The sequence below is a fragment of the Mustela lutreola genome, chromosome 12 (genome assembly GCF_030435805.1).
Source record: "Mustela lutreola isolate mMusLut2 chromosome 12, mMusLut2.pri, whole genome shotgun sequence".
Lineage (NCBI taxonomy): Eukaryota > Metazoa > Chordata > Mammalia > Carnivora > Mustelidae > Mustela > Mustela lutreola.
In genome coordinates, this window is record NC_081301.1 from 10,783,768 (window position 1) to 10,798,077 (window position 14,310).

Below are 14,310 nucleotides of genomic sequence, written 5' to 3' on the forward strand. Positions count from 1 at the left end.
TGAATCTTCCTTATTTGCTTCCAAGCTCGTCAGTGTATTTAGTTGAGAAGATAAAAACATCCATTATTTATAATTGTTCCAGTGGAGAATCAGAAGTATACTTAGCTTATCATATTGCCAGAAATGGAATTCACAGCTGCAGTTTCTCCAAGTTTCAACCCGAGTTAGATACTATTCTTCAGACTTTATTTGAACACTTAGCACCTCTGTATTTTTATCAGGCCATTTCCCCTGCTTCAAATCTCCTGTCCTCCCAACCCTGCTAAATCCTGTTCACTCTGCAAGGTTCACTTCAAGTTCTCCCTCTTCAAGAGAGGCATCGCAGAGTGTCCTTGCTCAGTAGTTTCCAGATGTTTGGAATTTTGCACCACTAAAATCTTAAAAACAAGGTTTGTGGAACCACAAAGAAATGATCATCGCCCATCATCATCATTTTTGAAAAAAAATTACATTTTTACAGCGAAGAGCAGGAAGAACATGTCAGATTAAGGGTGGTTTTAAAAACTACGTACTTTTATATGGAAAACACACTGCGCTGTCCCCTTGTTGTCCCCCTCATTTTGCTATTGACTGTCAAGGGCCTCACTGTAGACTGTCCACAGGTAATCAGACCCATGGCCTGCAGCCAGGAGGAGGTCTTCAACTTGCAAGCCCATAGCGTTTAGTTTTACCAATGGTGTGGCACCTAGTCTTGTATTTCCTCATGGCAGCTCATGTCTTACTGTTTACCTTTACGTTTTATTATGTTTTATCTCCTTGACTAGACTGTAAGCTCCTTAAGAGCCATTATATGTGTGTATTTAGATTACTCATAAATATGTGTTGAATGAGTTAAATTTAGATGCCTCTGATGATAGTTGAAACCTAAAAATATTTATAGAACACACATTTGAGTATATCACAGCTTTGAATGTTGTTTATTTCTTGAGGAAAAAGAAGTTTTAATATGAATCATGAGTCTCTTATTCATCTCCCTTCTCCTCAGGGAAATTCATTCAATTAACAAACTTACCAAGTTCTTGTTAAAAGCCAGGCCTTTTGTTAGAGGCTGAGGATACAAAGATGAAGTGAAACAAAGTTCCAGTCTAGTGGGTTCTATGTACATATAACTAGAAAGAATGGACTAGCTCCTGGGAAGCCTTACAGTAGAGCTTTGAAACAAGTCTTGTGACAATGTAGAGAGAGCAACTGTGTTTTGTGAGGGAGTCAGAGAGGCCTCCAGCGGAGAGGAGGCATTCTTTCATTTTGTCATTGATTCGGCACATATCTCCAGTGCCTACTATTTGCCAAGCCCTGTTGTAGATGCATCTTGAGTGAGTATTATGCTTGGTGATAGAGCATGTTTTAGGAAGGAGATTGTGCTCAGGAACATATCTTATGAAGTCACAGCAGACCTGGGTTTGAGTTCATTCACTGCTCTTTACTAGATATTTGCCCTTGGGGCAAGCTATTTAATTTCTTTAAGACTATTTTGTAAAATCCTCCAAGACTCCCTTACCTCACAGGATTGTCATGTAGCTAAAAGGAGGTGTGGTGTATAAAACGCTCTGCACAGTTCCCAGCCCTTCGGAATTAGCTCAACACATGGTAAATATACCTACAAGGCATAGGTGATTGAGGCCTGATGAGAAGGTCAATGTGACTGTCACATGGGGACTCTGTGTGTGTGTTGGTAGCTGGTCGTGGCAGAAGCTGAAGGGTCTAGGGAGGCTCAGTTGCAAACAACATTGCTTCTCATGCTAATTAGTATCTTTATTACTGAATGCATTTGGGAGTCTCAGAGATTCATGTTAGAGTTTTGTCTTCATTTTCTAAACTGTGTTGTGCCATGTAGAGCTTAGCATAGTAGTTAGGAACATGGACTTTGGAGCCAAAATGCCTGGGTTCTGGTCCCAGCTTCATTTCCTAAATGTGTGAGCTCAGACAAGTACTTGAACAGTCTGCACTTCGTTAGTTTCTTCACTGGTACACTGGGTAATAAACATAGCTGTCTTACATGTTTGTTTTGTTTGCAAACATGCTTTTAGAGTTTTATTTTCTTTTTCTTTCTTTTTTTTTTTTTTTAAGGTGTGGAACTCTGTGTCAGAGGAGACTTATGTAAAATTTAGAGGTAAAACAGTAAAAGTAGGGGTGCCTCCGTGGCTCAGGTTGAGTCTGAGTCTTGGTTTCAGCTCAGATCATGAGCTCAGGTTCCCTGGATCAAACCCAGTGTGGGGCTCCCTGCTGGGTGGGGAATGTGCATCCCTCCCTATGTTCCTTCCCCAGCTTGCTCCCTGCTCCTCCTCCCCCAACCCCCACCACATGCACCCTGGGGCATGGCTCACTCTCTCTCTCTCAAATAAATAAAGAAATCTTCAAAAAAACCCATAAAAGTAGATCTATGTGATGGATCTCTTTCATTCCCTTCCCTTTCCCCCTAAGGCCTCTGATACATCTCTGGTCTACATTAAAAACCACTGCCTTAGAAAAGTGAATGTTGGGGCTCGTGGGTGGCTGAGTGAAGGATCCAACTCTTGATTTCCAATCAGGTGATGATCTCAGGGTTGTAAGAGTGAGCCCCACATCAGGCTCCCTGTGCAATGGGGAGTAAGTTGCTCTCCCTCTCCTTCTACTCCTCCCCTAAAGTAAATAAATAAATCTTAAAAAAAAAGGGGGGGGTCTTTCTCTTAAGTATTTGTCTAATTGATAATCAGGACAAAGAACTTTTATAAGTTGGGAAATTAGCATTTGTAGTAGTCTACATCAGTGTATATATTTCAAGGTTTACTTATTTTAGAGTGTGTGCTTGTAGGGGCAGAGGAAGAGAGTCCTTCAAGTAGACTCCCTGCTGGGGTAGGAGCTGTTGTGGGGCTCCATCGCGTGACCCTTGACCCATAAGATCAGGACCTGAGCTGAAACCAAGAGTCAGAGGCTCAACCGACTGAGCCAACCAGGCACCCCTGAATCAATATTTTGATATAAATATCATGAGCCTTTGTATTAACAACTAAAATAGGACTTTGTATTTTGCAAAAAAAAAAAAAAAAAAAGATTTTGCAAATCTCTTTGATTTAGAATGCTAGGGCTACAAGATGTCAGAACAGGAATAGATCTTTCTTAGTGATCTGCTCATAGAGGGAAAATTGGATCCTACAGAGGGAAGTCTTTAAAGCTATGCTACAGCCAGTCCCCACATGCTCATGTTTTAGACCTCCTGGCTCTCATTTCTTGCTCCAAGCTGCACAGCTAGTTCATTGCCAGAACCAGGGCAAGCAGATAGTTTTCACCATTCTAGGACTTCTGCTTCTTTCACCTCTTGCTGTTTTACAGTATGTATTCTTGGCTTTAATGTATTACTTGGTGAGTCTATGGATCGTTTTTTGTTCCTCCGGTTGGTCTTGGAGTTCTCAGAGAGTAAGGGCCTGTGGACTTGGGCTCATTAGGTATTCCAAGATGCCTTTCCTTATATTGATAAGTTTAAGTGTCTGACTAATTACCATCTATCTGTAAATCTAGAAAAGAGGTAAACCATGAAAAATAATGATGTTCTAAATTAAAAACGGATATTATTTACCTCAGTGAGTAAGCAGACCTACCATCGCTGAAAATCATTAGGAAAATTAAAGTTGTTTTCCACTATGTTAATGCCCTTGATGTTAAGGAAATGGCAGACATTTGAATGGGTGTCCGTGACTGGTCACACAGAGCCTGCACACTCCCGACCACTTACTCAGGAGCTAATAAAGTACCATATTTAGGCCTTTAAAGCACTCCCACAACCTTTAGGGTCTTCTAGTCTGTCAGGGACCATACAGACTCTTGCATTGGATTTTCTGTCTCCCTCTTTCAGTTTTAAGCATTGTTATTTAAGTGGGTCCTAAACCTCGCTGGCTATTCAACAGAATCACCTGGGGAACTTAAAAAAATTTTGGGGACTTCACTCTAGAACCTCTGAACTAGACTCTTGGGGACCCGGGAATCTATGTTTTCATAAAGTTTCCTCAGGTGGTTTTGTTGAAACAGTGGACGGACCTAAGTTCTAGAACAAGTGGTAAAGCTGATGCCAGCTGTGAGAGTCAGTTCTGGATTCTTAGCAGAGAGAATCTGACTCAACTTGTTTTTAATTCCGGTCCCTTTATGTTCTTAGGGAAAATTCCTGTATTTTGCTTCTTTTTTTTTTTTTTTTAAATATTTTATTTATTTATTTGAGAGAGAGACAGTGAGAGAGAGCATGAGCAAGGAGAAGGTCAGAGAGAGAAGCAGACTCCCCATGGAGCTGGGAGCCCGATGCGGGACTAGATCCCAGGAATCCAGGATCATGACCTGAACCGAAGGCAGTTGTCCAACCAACTGAGCCACCCAGGCATCCCCTGTATTTTGCTTCTTAGTGGTGGATCAATTCATAGCAGTTTTTAAGCCGTGTTCCCATAGAACTTTGGTGTTCCATGAGTTGCTGTTAAAATTGAATGATGCTGGATATTTTCCCATAGGTCTCTGTCTCTGTCTTTGTCTCTGTCTGTCTCTCTTTCACACAGACACACCCCTAAATGGACAGAATATTTCCATTTTAAGTAAAAATTCCTTTTTTGAACAGAGATTCTTAATTTTGATGTAATCAAACCCATTAGTTTTTCACATTATGGTTTGTGCTTGTTGAAGATTTTATTTATTTATTTCATAGAGAGAGAGAGAGAGATCACAAGTAGGCTGAGCAGAGAGCCCTATGCGGGGCTCCATCCCAGGACTCTGAGATCATGACTTGAGCTAAAGGCAGAGGCTTAACCCACTGAGCGTGCCAGGCACCCCCTCTCCCTTTTAAAAAAGCTTTTATTTATTTATGGTTTGTGCTTTTTAAAAGTTTATTATTTTTAGTAATCTCTACATCCCACATGGATTCAAACTCACAACCCTGAGTTCAAGAGTCCCATGCTTTTTCAGTTGAGCCAGCCAGGCGCCCCTGGTTTTTGCTTTGGAAGTCTTATATCCTTAGCTATCTAAATCTATGGTTTGATTTTGAACACCATCAGAGGAGTGCATGGAGAAAGCCTTAGAAGGTGGTTAGATGAAAATGGAAAAATTGTAGATAGAAGAGAATGAAATTATCTCAATATCAATTCAAAACTCTTTTCTACATAGATGGTCATGTCTGCAAATAGGAAAAAAATGATTGCTTCCTTTTCAGCCCATGTGCCTTTTGTTTTTCTTGCCTTATTGCCCTAGCTTAACTGTTCAGTGTAATGGCTAAGTGGTGAGGGTGGATATCCTTGTTTTATTTCTAATCCTAGAAGGAAGGTATTCAGTCTTTCACCATTAAGTATAATGTTAACTGTAAGTTTTTCATAGAGGTCCTTTATTAGCTTGAGGAAGATCCCCTCTATCCCTAGTTTTCTGATTTTATCTTTTTAGATTTGATTTATTTATTTGACAGAGATCACAAATAGGCAGAGAGGCAGGCAGAGAGAAGGGGGAAGCAGGCTCCCTGCCGAGCAGAGAGCCTGATGCGGGGCTCGATCCCAGGACCCCGGGACCATGACCTGAGCCGAAGGCAGAGGCTTCAACCCACTGAGCCACCCAGGCGCCCCTAGTTTTCTGAATTTTTATCATGAATATGTTTTGAATTTTATGAACTGCTTTTTCTGTGATTAATATAATTTTGATTTTTCTTTTTTAGCTTATTAAGATGGCATAGACTCTATTGATTGATTTTCAATATTAAGTCAGCCTTGCATCCCTGGAATAAATTCCACTTGGTCATGGTGTATCTTGTTGAATTCTGTTTACTAATTTTTTGGTAAGGATTTTTGTGGCTAAAAGGGTATTGATCTACTGTGTGTGTGTGTATAATTTATATTTTTGGTACTGTCTTTGTCTGGTTTTGGTATTAGAGTAATACTGGTCTTCTATAATGAGTTGAAATGTTTTATCCTCTTCTGTTTTCTGGAAGATATTGTATAGAATTTGGTATTTTTTTTTTAATTGAAATATTTTTATTTTATGTACAGGGAGTTAGCATTAGGGTAGGTATCTTGGGTATCTTCAGTAGGTCTCTTGGATGACCCATTCAAGGAAGTTCATTTAATCCAACTTAATGAAGCCTGTATCCCTTGAGTACTGGTAGAAACACTGGCAGTACGTATTGAGGGTGTGTATCTGGATCAGACCATGTGGGTTTGAGCAGACACAACAAGAACCCTGGCCACATTTCCTCAGATGGCTCCAGTAGAACTGCTGGTGACCCATCTTTCCCATCCCCATCAGATGCAAAAGGCACAAGGTATAATTGGTATTAATTCTTTCATTGTTTCTTAGAATTCTCCAGGGGAACCGTCTGCATCTAATGAGATGATCATTTGACTTATTTAGTTCATGTAGTTACCATTTATGATGCTCCTTATTTCTTGGTACAGGTCCTTATTTCCATATTTCCATTATTTCTTTCTGCCTGAAGGACTTCTAACATTTCTTGTAGTGCAGGTCTGCTGGTGATGAATTCTTTCAGCATCCGTAATGTCTGAAAAAAATCTTTATTTTGTCTTCACTTTTGAAATATTCTCTGGGAATAGAATTCAAGGTTGTCAGTTTCTTTCAGTACTTAAGAGATGCTGCTCTGCTGTTCACTCATTTGCCTAGTTTCTGACAAGAAATCTGTCATTCTAATCTTTGTTCCCGTGAATATAACATGTGTTTTTGTTCCGCTTTTAAGATTTTCTCTTTAATACTGATTTTGAGCAATTTGGTTATGATGTGCTTTAGATTTCTTCATGTTTTTTGTGCTTGAAGTTTGTTGAGATTTCTGGATCTGTGCATTTATTGTTTTCATCAAATTTAGAAAGTTTTTGATCGTTATTTAGTTTTTCTGCATCCTTCTGTCTTTGGGGATTCCAGTCACTGATATATTTAGGCAGTGTAAAGTTGTTCCATAGGTCAGTGATGCTTTGGGTTTCTTTGAATTTTTTCCCTTTGTATGTTTCATGTCTTCAAGTTCATTAATTTTTTCTTCAGTGTTTATTCTGTAGTTAACCTCATTTGGTAGATTTTTCATTGTCATTTTATCTCTACAAATTCAGTTGGTTCTTTTTTGAATCTTTTCTCTTAATTTTGTAAACACTTGGAATATAGTTAGAACTACTATTTGAATGTCCTGTCTTCTAATTCTAACATCTGTGTAAGTTTCAGATTGCCTTTTCTTGTTATGGGTTGTATTTTCCTAATTCTTTGCGTGTCTGGTAATCTTTTTATTGACTGCCAAACACTGTGTATTTAATATTGTTGGGTGTGGGGTATTTTTGGGTTCCTACGAATATTCTTGGACTTCTGGCAGTGATCTGAGGCAATCGAAAGCTCTTCTCATTTGTTTTCCATCTCTCAAGAAATTGCTGTGCTTTGCTGCCTGACATCTTGAAAACCATTGTTTCATATATTTCACAAGTTGAGTATGAAAGAGTTCGATCCTCTGGGTTTTGATTTTAAGATTTGTTAGGTGGGACTAAAGCAGTACTCAGCCTAGGATTAATTATTCCCCATTGCTAAGGTAATACCCTGTTCTATCCAGTGCACTGTAAATAATATAAAGAACTTTAAAAAACAAAACAATTTCAAGTGAGGTGTTGATCTGATGCCTCATAACTCCTGAATACTTCAGTGGGCTTTTCTGACAAATATAAAACCACAATCAAACATCAAAATCAGGAAATTAATGTTGATGCATTACTACATTTAAGCCTTAGATCCTATTCAAATTTCAGTAGTCCCTAGTAACATTTTTTTATTATAGCAAAAAGATCCAGTTCAGAATCATACCTTGTGTGCAGTTGTCATGTCTCTTTGGTTTCCTTCAATCTGGAAGAGCTCTTTAGTCTTTCCTTGATTTCTATGACCTGACACTTTTAAAGATTACAGGCCAGATATTTTTTTAGATGACTCTCAATTTAAATTTGTCTGATTGTCCGATGTTTCTTAAGATTAGATCGTGGTGAAGCATCTTTGACAGAAATGTCCTGGAAATGATGCCGTTTTCCCATTGCATACTAACAATTTGTTTCATTACGTACGTTGATCACTTTAATGAGTTGATTAAGGTAGTTTTTTGCTAAACTTCTACACTAAAAAGTTACTCTTTTCCCTCTTGCAATTAGTAAGTATTTTGTGGGAAGGTACTTTGAAACCATGTAAATGGTCCATTTCTCATTCAGTTTTCAATTCTCTTATTTATATCAATGTGGACTCATGGTTTCCTGTTTTATTTGATGAGTTAATAATCTGTTAATGTCCTTATTGAGCTTGATGCTTAAATTTTCCCAGATCTGGCCAGTGGGAGTCTTTTCAAGCTGGTCTTTTGACAGTTCCTGTCATTCTTTGAGCACTTCTTTGCTTTCTGACACAATAAGATGTTCCAGCTCATTTTGTACTTTCTCTGCCCCAGCCCTGGAATCAGCTCTTTCCCCGAGGAGCTCTAGTTCCTGTTAGAGAAGAGTTGTATTAGGAACCCAACGTCTGGGTACTAGATATGCTCATTACTAGTGGGGGTTTTGCTGCTACTAGGCCCTGTCAGTAGACAGAGCCTGGAAATATGCGTATGTTTAAAAGTCAGGTTGCATTTATGTTTTATTTCCTTATCTATATATTTATTGAAAACCTTGAGTTCACACTAATACCTCCAATTCAAACCCAACTCTATAGCATTCATTCTAGTTTCTTGTTTACTTCATCTGTGAGAAAGCAGGCCCTCTGTACTGGTCTTGGGCCCCTTCATCCCTACCCTATATGGATGGTCTCCTCTTTTCCTAGGATCATCATACCTACTCCTGTAGTTCAGTGGATCCCTGCCCTCTCCACTGCCTTGTGGGTACCATGCTCAGACTCTGACTCTCCATCATGCTGAGCAAGCCTGCCCCAAACCCATCTGGCCAAACTCTTCATACCGACCCAGGCTTCCACACTGTACTCTAGGGTGCCCTTGTGCTTGGACATGCTCCTCACCCTCTTGGCCTCTGACAGCCTTGTACCTCTGGGGGTCACTTTCTTCTCCCCACTCATGTTTCAGGCCTGGCCATCCGTGTGTTTGGACACATTTCTCATTCCACTCAAGTTCTGGCTCCCCTTGCCCGGCTGCTCCCCCTGAATGAATGCCTTCCTTATCTACTTGGATCTGGGATTGTATTGCCAGGCCACCCCTTTGTATGGATATCCTCCTACCCTGCTCATGCTCTGACATCCCTTGGCAGGGACCTTGAGGGATACTTTCCTCAGCCTGCTCAGGCTCTGACAGTGCGCACTGGGCCATTGCCCACGTGAACATCTACCTTGCTTTGCCTAGGTAATAACTTTGGGACTCAATTGTTCAGAAAGAACGGAGGAAAAGTTAGGGAAGGGGAGGCTTTTAAATATTTTTTAAGCACAAAAATGTTAATGAAATAGACATGATCTTTGCAAATGTTATTTTTTTTTTTTTTTTTTTTTTTTTTTTTAAAGATTTTTTTTTTATTTATTTATTTGACAGGCAGAGATCACAAGTAGGCAGAGAGGCAGGCAGAGAGAGAGGAGGAAGCAGGCTCCCCGCTGAGCAGAGAGCCCGATGCGGGGCTCGATCCCAGGACCCTAGGATCATGACCTGAGCCGAAAGCAGAGGCTTTAACCCACTGAGCCACCCAGGCGCCCCTGCAAATGTTATTAATATGGTTGAAGAGTCTATATTTTACACTGTAGCTCAGGAGAATTTCTTTAAACAGTATGGAGTATTGGGGTGCTTGGGTAGCTCAGTTGGTTAGGTCCCAACTCTTGATTTCACTCAGGTCGTGATCTCAGGGTCTTGCCTTCTTTGAGCCCTGCATCAAGGCTGTGCTCAGTGGGTGAGTCAGAGACTCCCTCATCCTCTCCCACTGCCCCTCCGCCTGTTCTCACAGGCACACATTCTTTTTTTCTCTCTCTCTGTCTCAAATAAACACATCTTTAAAAAAAAATGTATGGAGTATTTCGCATTGCTGAGGGGTGTGCAGGCACTGTTTTTATTCTTGGAACTCAGCTAAATTTCTTCCATTAGCTTGCTTTACACAGGGTGGCACGAGAATCTTTCCTATATGAAAAGGTGAAACTTTGCAACTCCTCGCACAGCAGGATCTGTGTATCTTTATTAATCTGATCCTGAGAGCATTATTAGAAATGAAAAGTTAAGTGTAAAACCTTGAAACGACTTGTTTGTATAATTACACAACTAAGTTAATCATTTTCTAACAAGTCTTAACAATGACTGCATTCTTCTATGGAGGTGTTAACTTGTTATGGGTTAGAAAGCACCCTTTGATACAGCATTTTCAGCCTGGAAAAAACGGCTTTAATTTCAGAGTTCACTGGAACAAATGGAGACTTGTTGGAAATATTAACACTACCCTTTTGCTTGTTTGTCTGGCTTAAAGGAATCAATGTTTAGTAGGTGATGTTCGCTAGCATGTGCTGAAGTGTATACAATTTTGAGTGACTTTGTTGTCAACTTAAGACAGTTTAACTGGTATGAAGTTTGAAATAAACTGCTCGCTCTCTGCTTCCTTAGTATGTAAATTTGTAACCAAAGAAACAGTGTGGTGAAGTCACATCATTAGTCTATAGAGAATAGGTTGCTATTTTGCTTGATAGATATTATCTGGTTTGAAGATTTGATGGCTGTGAAATGAGTAAGGGGTCCTAACACGGTGTGTTTAAATCTGTAGCTCTAAAACACTTAAAGGGATGAGGGCCTAGCATTGTAGCATGGTTACCATATGCAGGGAAGATTCATTTTATGAGGAGTTAGTGTTATATTTTTCTCCTAATCTCGTAATATGTTGTAATTGAGGAAAAATAGATCCTAATTGAAAGCTGATGATCCAGTGGAGTGATCAATAGCATGATACTCTAAAACAACAACAACAAAAAAACCCATTAAGCTTTCCTGCTGCCTGAATATTGTCAAAGCCTTTGTCTGTTTCATGACTTCAAGCTGAGTGTACTTAATCATTTTGAGAACATGGCCCTGAGCACTGAGCATGGCCCTTCCAGTGAATCACTGAGAATTGTGTTCAGAAGAGTGGTATTGAATAGAAATGCTCTCTTGGCTTATTTTCAGGCTTCATTCTCCCAGAAGCAAGAACTGAACAGACCTCCCTTCTTTCAAACACATTTTAGCTGTTTGTGTGTCATTTTTCTGTATTTAAGAGCCAAGGCTGTTGTCAGCAGGTGTGACTTATTGATACCTTTGACTCCAAAGGAAGAGATCTTTAAAGAGTAACAGTCATGTGTAAGCAGTGTGTATCCAGTAAATTACCTCTTGTCAGGGAGAAGCAGTTACTAGGAGCTGGAAACCACATGTCAGATGTTGGAGGAAGACTCATTCATCAGACACTTACTATGCCAGGTGTCAGACCAGGGCTATGAGAAGACTGTCGGTGCCCTCAAGAAGCTGCCAGTCTAGAGGGGAAGGTGGATATTTAATCAAAGGGACGTGGGTGGTTCTCCACTGGACTAAGTTGGGAGGGGGGAGCTTTAAACAAATACTGGTGCCTGGAGATTCTGATTTAGTTGTTCTGGGGGTGTGGCCTGGGCATTAGGATTTTTAAAAGCCCCTTGGGTAATTGTAATTGCGTCAGGGTTGAATGTGGTAAGAACAGCAAGAGTGGGGGAAGCACAGGGTGCCCTAGGAATGTAGAGGAGGGGTACTTAACCCTATCTGTGCTATGGCTACGTGGGATTGAGAAAGGCTTTCCAGAAAGGAGGGCATGCCTGAGCTGAGGCTTGATGAATGAGATTGTCAAGTGCAAAAGACTGGAAAGACTGTTCCTTGCAGAAGCGCATCTGAATAATGTCAGTAATGTCAAATGGTAAAGTGGTTAGAGCTGTTGGATGATTCTTGTTGGTTCTGCTACTCCTTTGCTTTGACTTTGGCTAGTTTATCCTGAGTTTCAGTATTGTCCTCTCTCTCTTTTTTTTTTTAATAGCCATTTAAAAAAAAGATTTTATTTGTCAGAGAGAGCACAAGCAGGGGGAGCAGCAGGCAGAGGGAGAAGCAGGCTCCCTGCTGAGCAAGGAACCTGATTCGGGACTTGATCCCAGGACCCTGGGATCATGACCTGAGCTGAAGGCAGACACTTAACCGACTGAGCCATTCAGGTGTCCCAGGTCCTCCTCTTTAGATGGGGGTAAACACACATAGGGTGGTTGAAGATGAACTGAGATAATGCATGTAAAGTGCTTAGCATTGTGCCTGGCACACGGAAGCAGTCCATAGTGGAAGTAGAACAGTAACGGTGTCCCTGGTGAACCAGAGCATGGTTTGTTGAGTGGGCTACAGCTAGTTCTGTACAGCTGGATGTTAGGGTACAGGACTGCAGGAGGTAAGGGTGGGTGGCAAAAACAAAAGTTGTTTGGCAGGTAGGCAGGGTTCCAGATCATTAAGGTATAGAGACGTAAGGCAATTAATAGTGGGATATGGTGGCAGTACCAGGACATTACCATGGTAATATGTTAAGCTATATCATGAAGTGTTCTGGGAAAACTTGGGTCCATATTGGAAAATTGGCTCTGAATATGGTATTCTCAGCATCATTACGTGTACTGAATTAGCAGTGAGTGTTAATAGGACAGAAATAGGTTTTTCGGTTCCTTTAGCCAAGTAGTTAAAAATATTGAGCATCTTGAGAGGAGTAATGGAGGAAATAAGCAGTCTCAAGGTAGTCTCAGGGACTTTCTGGAAATTGTTAGTCTTCATTGTTTATAGGCTTAATGAAAATATTAAGAGTCTCTTGGCCATTTGCATTTAGAAGAGGCACTTTTAAATTTATTTTTTGATTCGCAAAGAAATAGAAAATGCTTCCATCTGCATTGGGTTCACTGGCCCTTAAAATAACTTATGTATATTTGTTGGTATGTTACATAACTTGTCATAACATTAGTCACCACCTCTTCCATAAGGCAACATGTAAGTGATCATGGATAAGCATGACTATAACTTATAATTATAGTCCAATTTGTTCTTAGTGTTTTAGTCAGCTTTTTTGATCTCCAGCTCCATGTAATAGAACTCTGGCAAGTATTTGAACTGAGTGAAAAACTTAGGTAGTTTTTAAATTATTATTTTATTTATTTATTTAAAAAAGATTTTATTTATTTATTTTAAAAAGATTTTATTTATTTATTTGACAGGAAGGTAGAGAGAGCACAAGTAGGCAGAGTGCTGCAGGCAGAGGGATGGAGAAGCAGTCTCTCTGCTGAGTGGAGAGCCTGATGCAGGGCTTGATCCCAGGACCCTTGGGATCATGACCTGAGCCCAAGGCAGCTGCCCAAGCAATTGAGCCACCCATGTGCCCCAGGTAGTTTTATTCTTCTCATTAGAAGAATGAGGTTAGTAACTAAGGATAGCGATAGAAGAGGAATAAGCTTCTGTCCTACAAATGCTGTTTTTCTTTGAAATCTGTTTTATTGCAAAAGCTCTGTTAATAGATTATTAAGTATACCTTAAGTTTGTTTTGTGTACTAAATTATTTGGAGGAACAATTGCATTTAACTTGATCAGTGTTCTTTTTTTTTTTTTTTAATTTTATTTATTTATTTGGCAGAGAGAGAGAGAGAGATCACAAGTAGGCAGAGAGGCAGGCAGAGAGAGAGAGAAGGAGGCTCCATGCTGAGCAGAGGGCCCAATGCAAGGCTCTGTCCCAGGACCCTGAGATCATGACTTGAGCCAAAGGCAGAGGCTTTAACCCACTGAGCCACCCAGGCGCCCCTCAGTGGTTCATTCTTGAAGTGTGATCACTAGTGCAGCTGCATCAGTATTACCTGTTAGTAGACAAGTATTTGGCTACAAGTTAGAAATGCTAATTCTTGGGCTTTCCCTGCCTCCTTCCCCCCAGACTTTGAAGTAGGGCTGAAATCTCTCTTTTCACATGCTGAAATTTGAGAATCATGGGAGTCTATAATCACTCCTATCATTTATTGAACTCTTTCAGACCCTAGGAAAGGCTGGTCTGTACTTCCTTTATTCCTTCTTTTCTGCTCAGTATTTGATTCGGATTGTGTCCCAGGCACTGTTTAGGTACCTGGGAAGCACTAGTGGGTATGATTGACAAAATCCTTCTCCTGCAAGTTTACATTCATAGGAGGAAGATTGACAATGACCAAGATTGTGATGGGTATGCTGTGGAAAATTAAAATGAGATGGCAGAGAGTGTATTGGGGAAGGTCTTTCTGAGTTGAAATAAAAGCTGAGTTTTGAATGACAGGAAGGGCTACCTTTATGAAGATGGATGCAAAGGTCTGTTATATAGGAAAGAATTTGGTGTGTTTAAGGAGCTGAAGGAAGGCCAGTGT

General features: G+C 40.3%; 2 protein-coding genes across 9 annotated transcripts in view; one reads left to right on the forward strand and one right to left on the reverse strand.

Annotated features, from left to right (window-relative positions):
- The window catches only part of DENND1A (DENN domain containing 1A), a 496,023-nt gene that overhangs the window by 21,573 nt on the left and 460,140 nt on the right, over window positions 1-14,310 (forward strand). The gene's annotated exons all lie outside the window — the stretch shown is intronic.
- Window positions 6,055-6,219, reverse strand: LOC131812610 (small ribosomal subunit protein uS14-like). Its single transcript, XM_059142356.1, has one exon. It carries the CDS (start codon window positions 6,217-6,219, stop codon window positions 6,055-6,057), a length of 165 nt encoding a protein of 54 aa, XP_058998339.1.

Bases quoted from the DNA above. Each gene is read 5' to 3' on its own strand.
- LOC131812610 (XM_059142356.1), bottom strand. From the start codon at position 6,219: ATGGGTCACCAGCAGTTCTACTGGAGCCATCTGAGGAAATGTGGCCAG.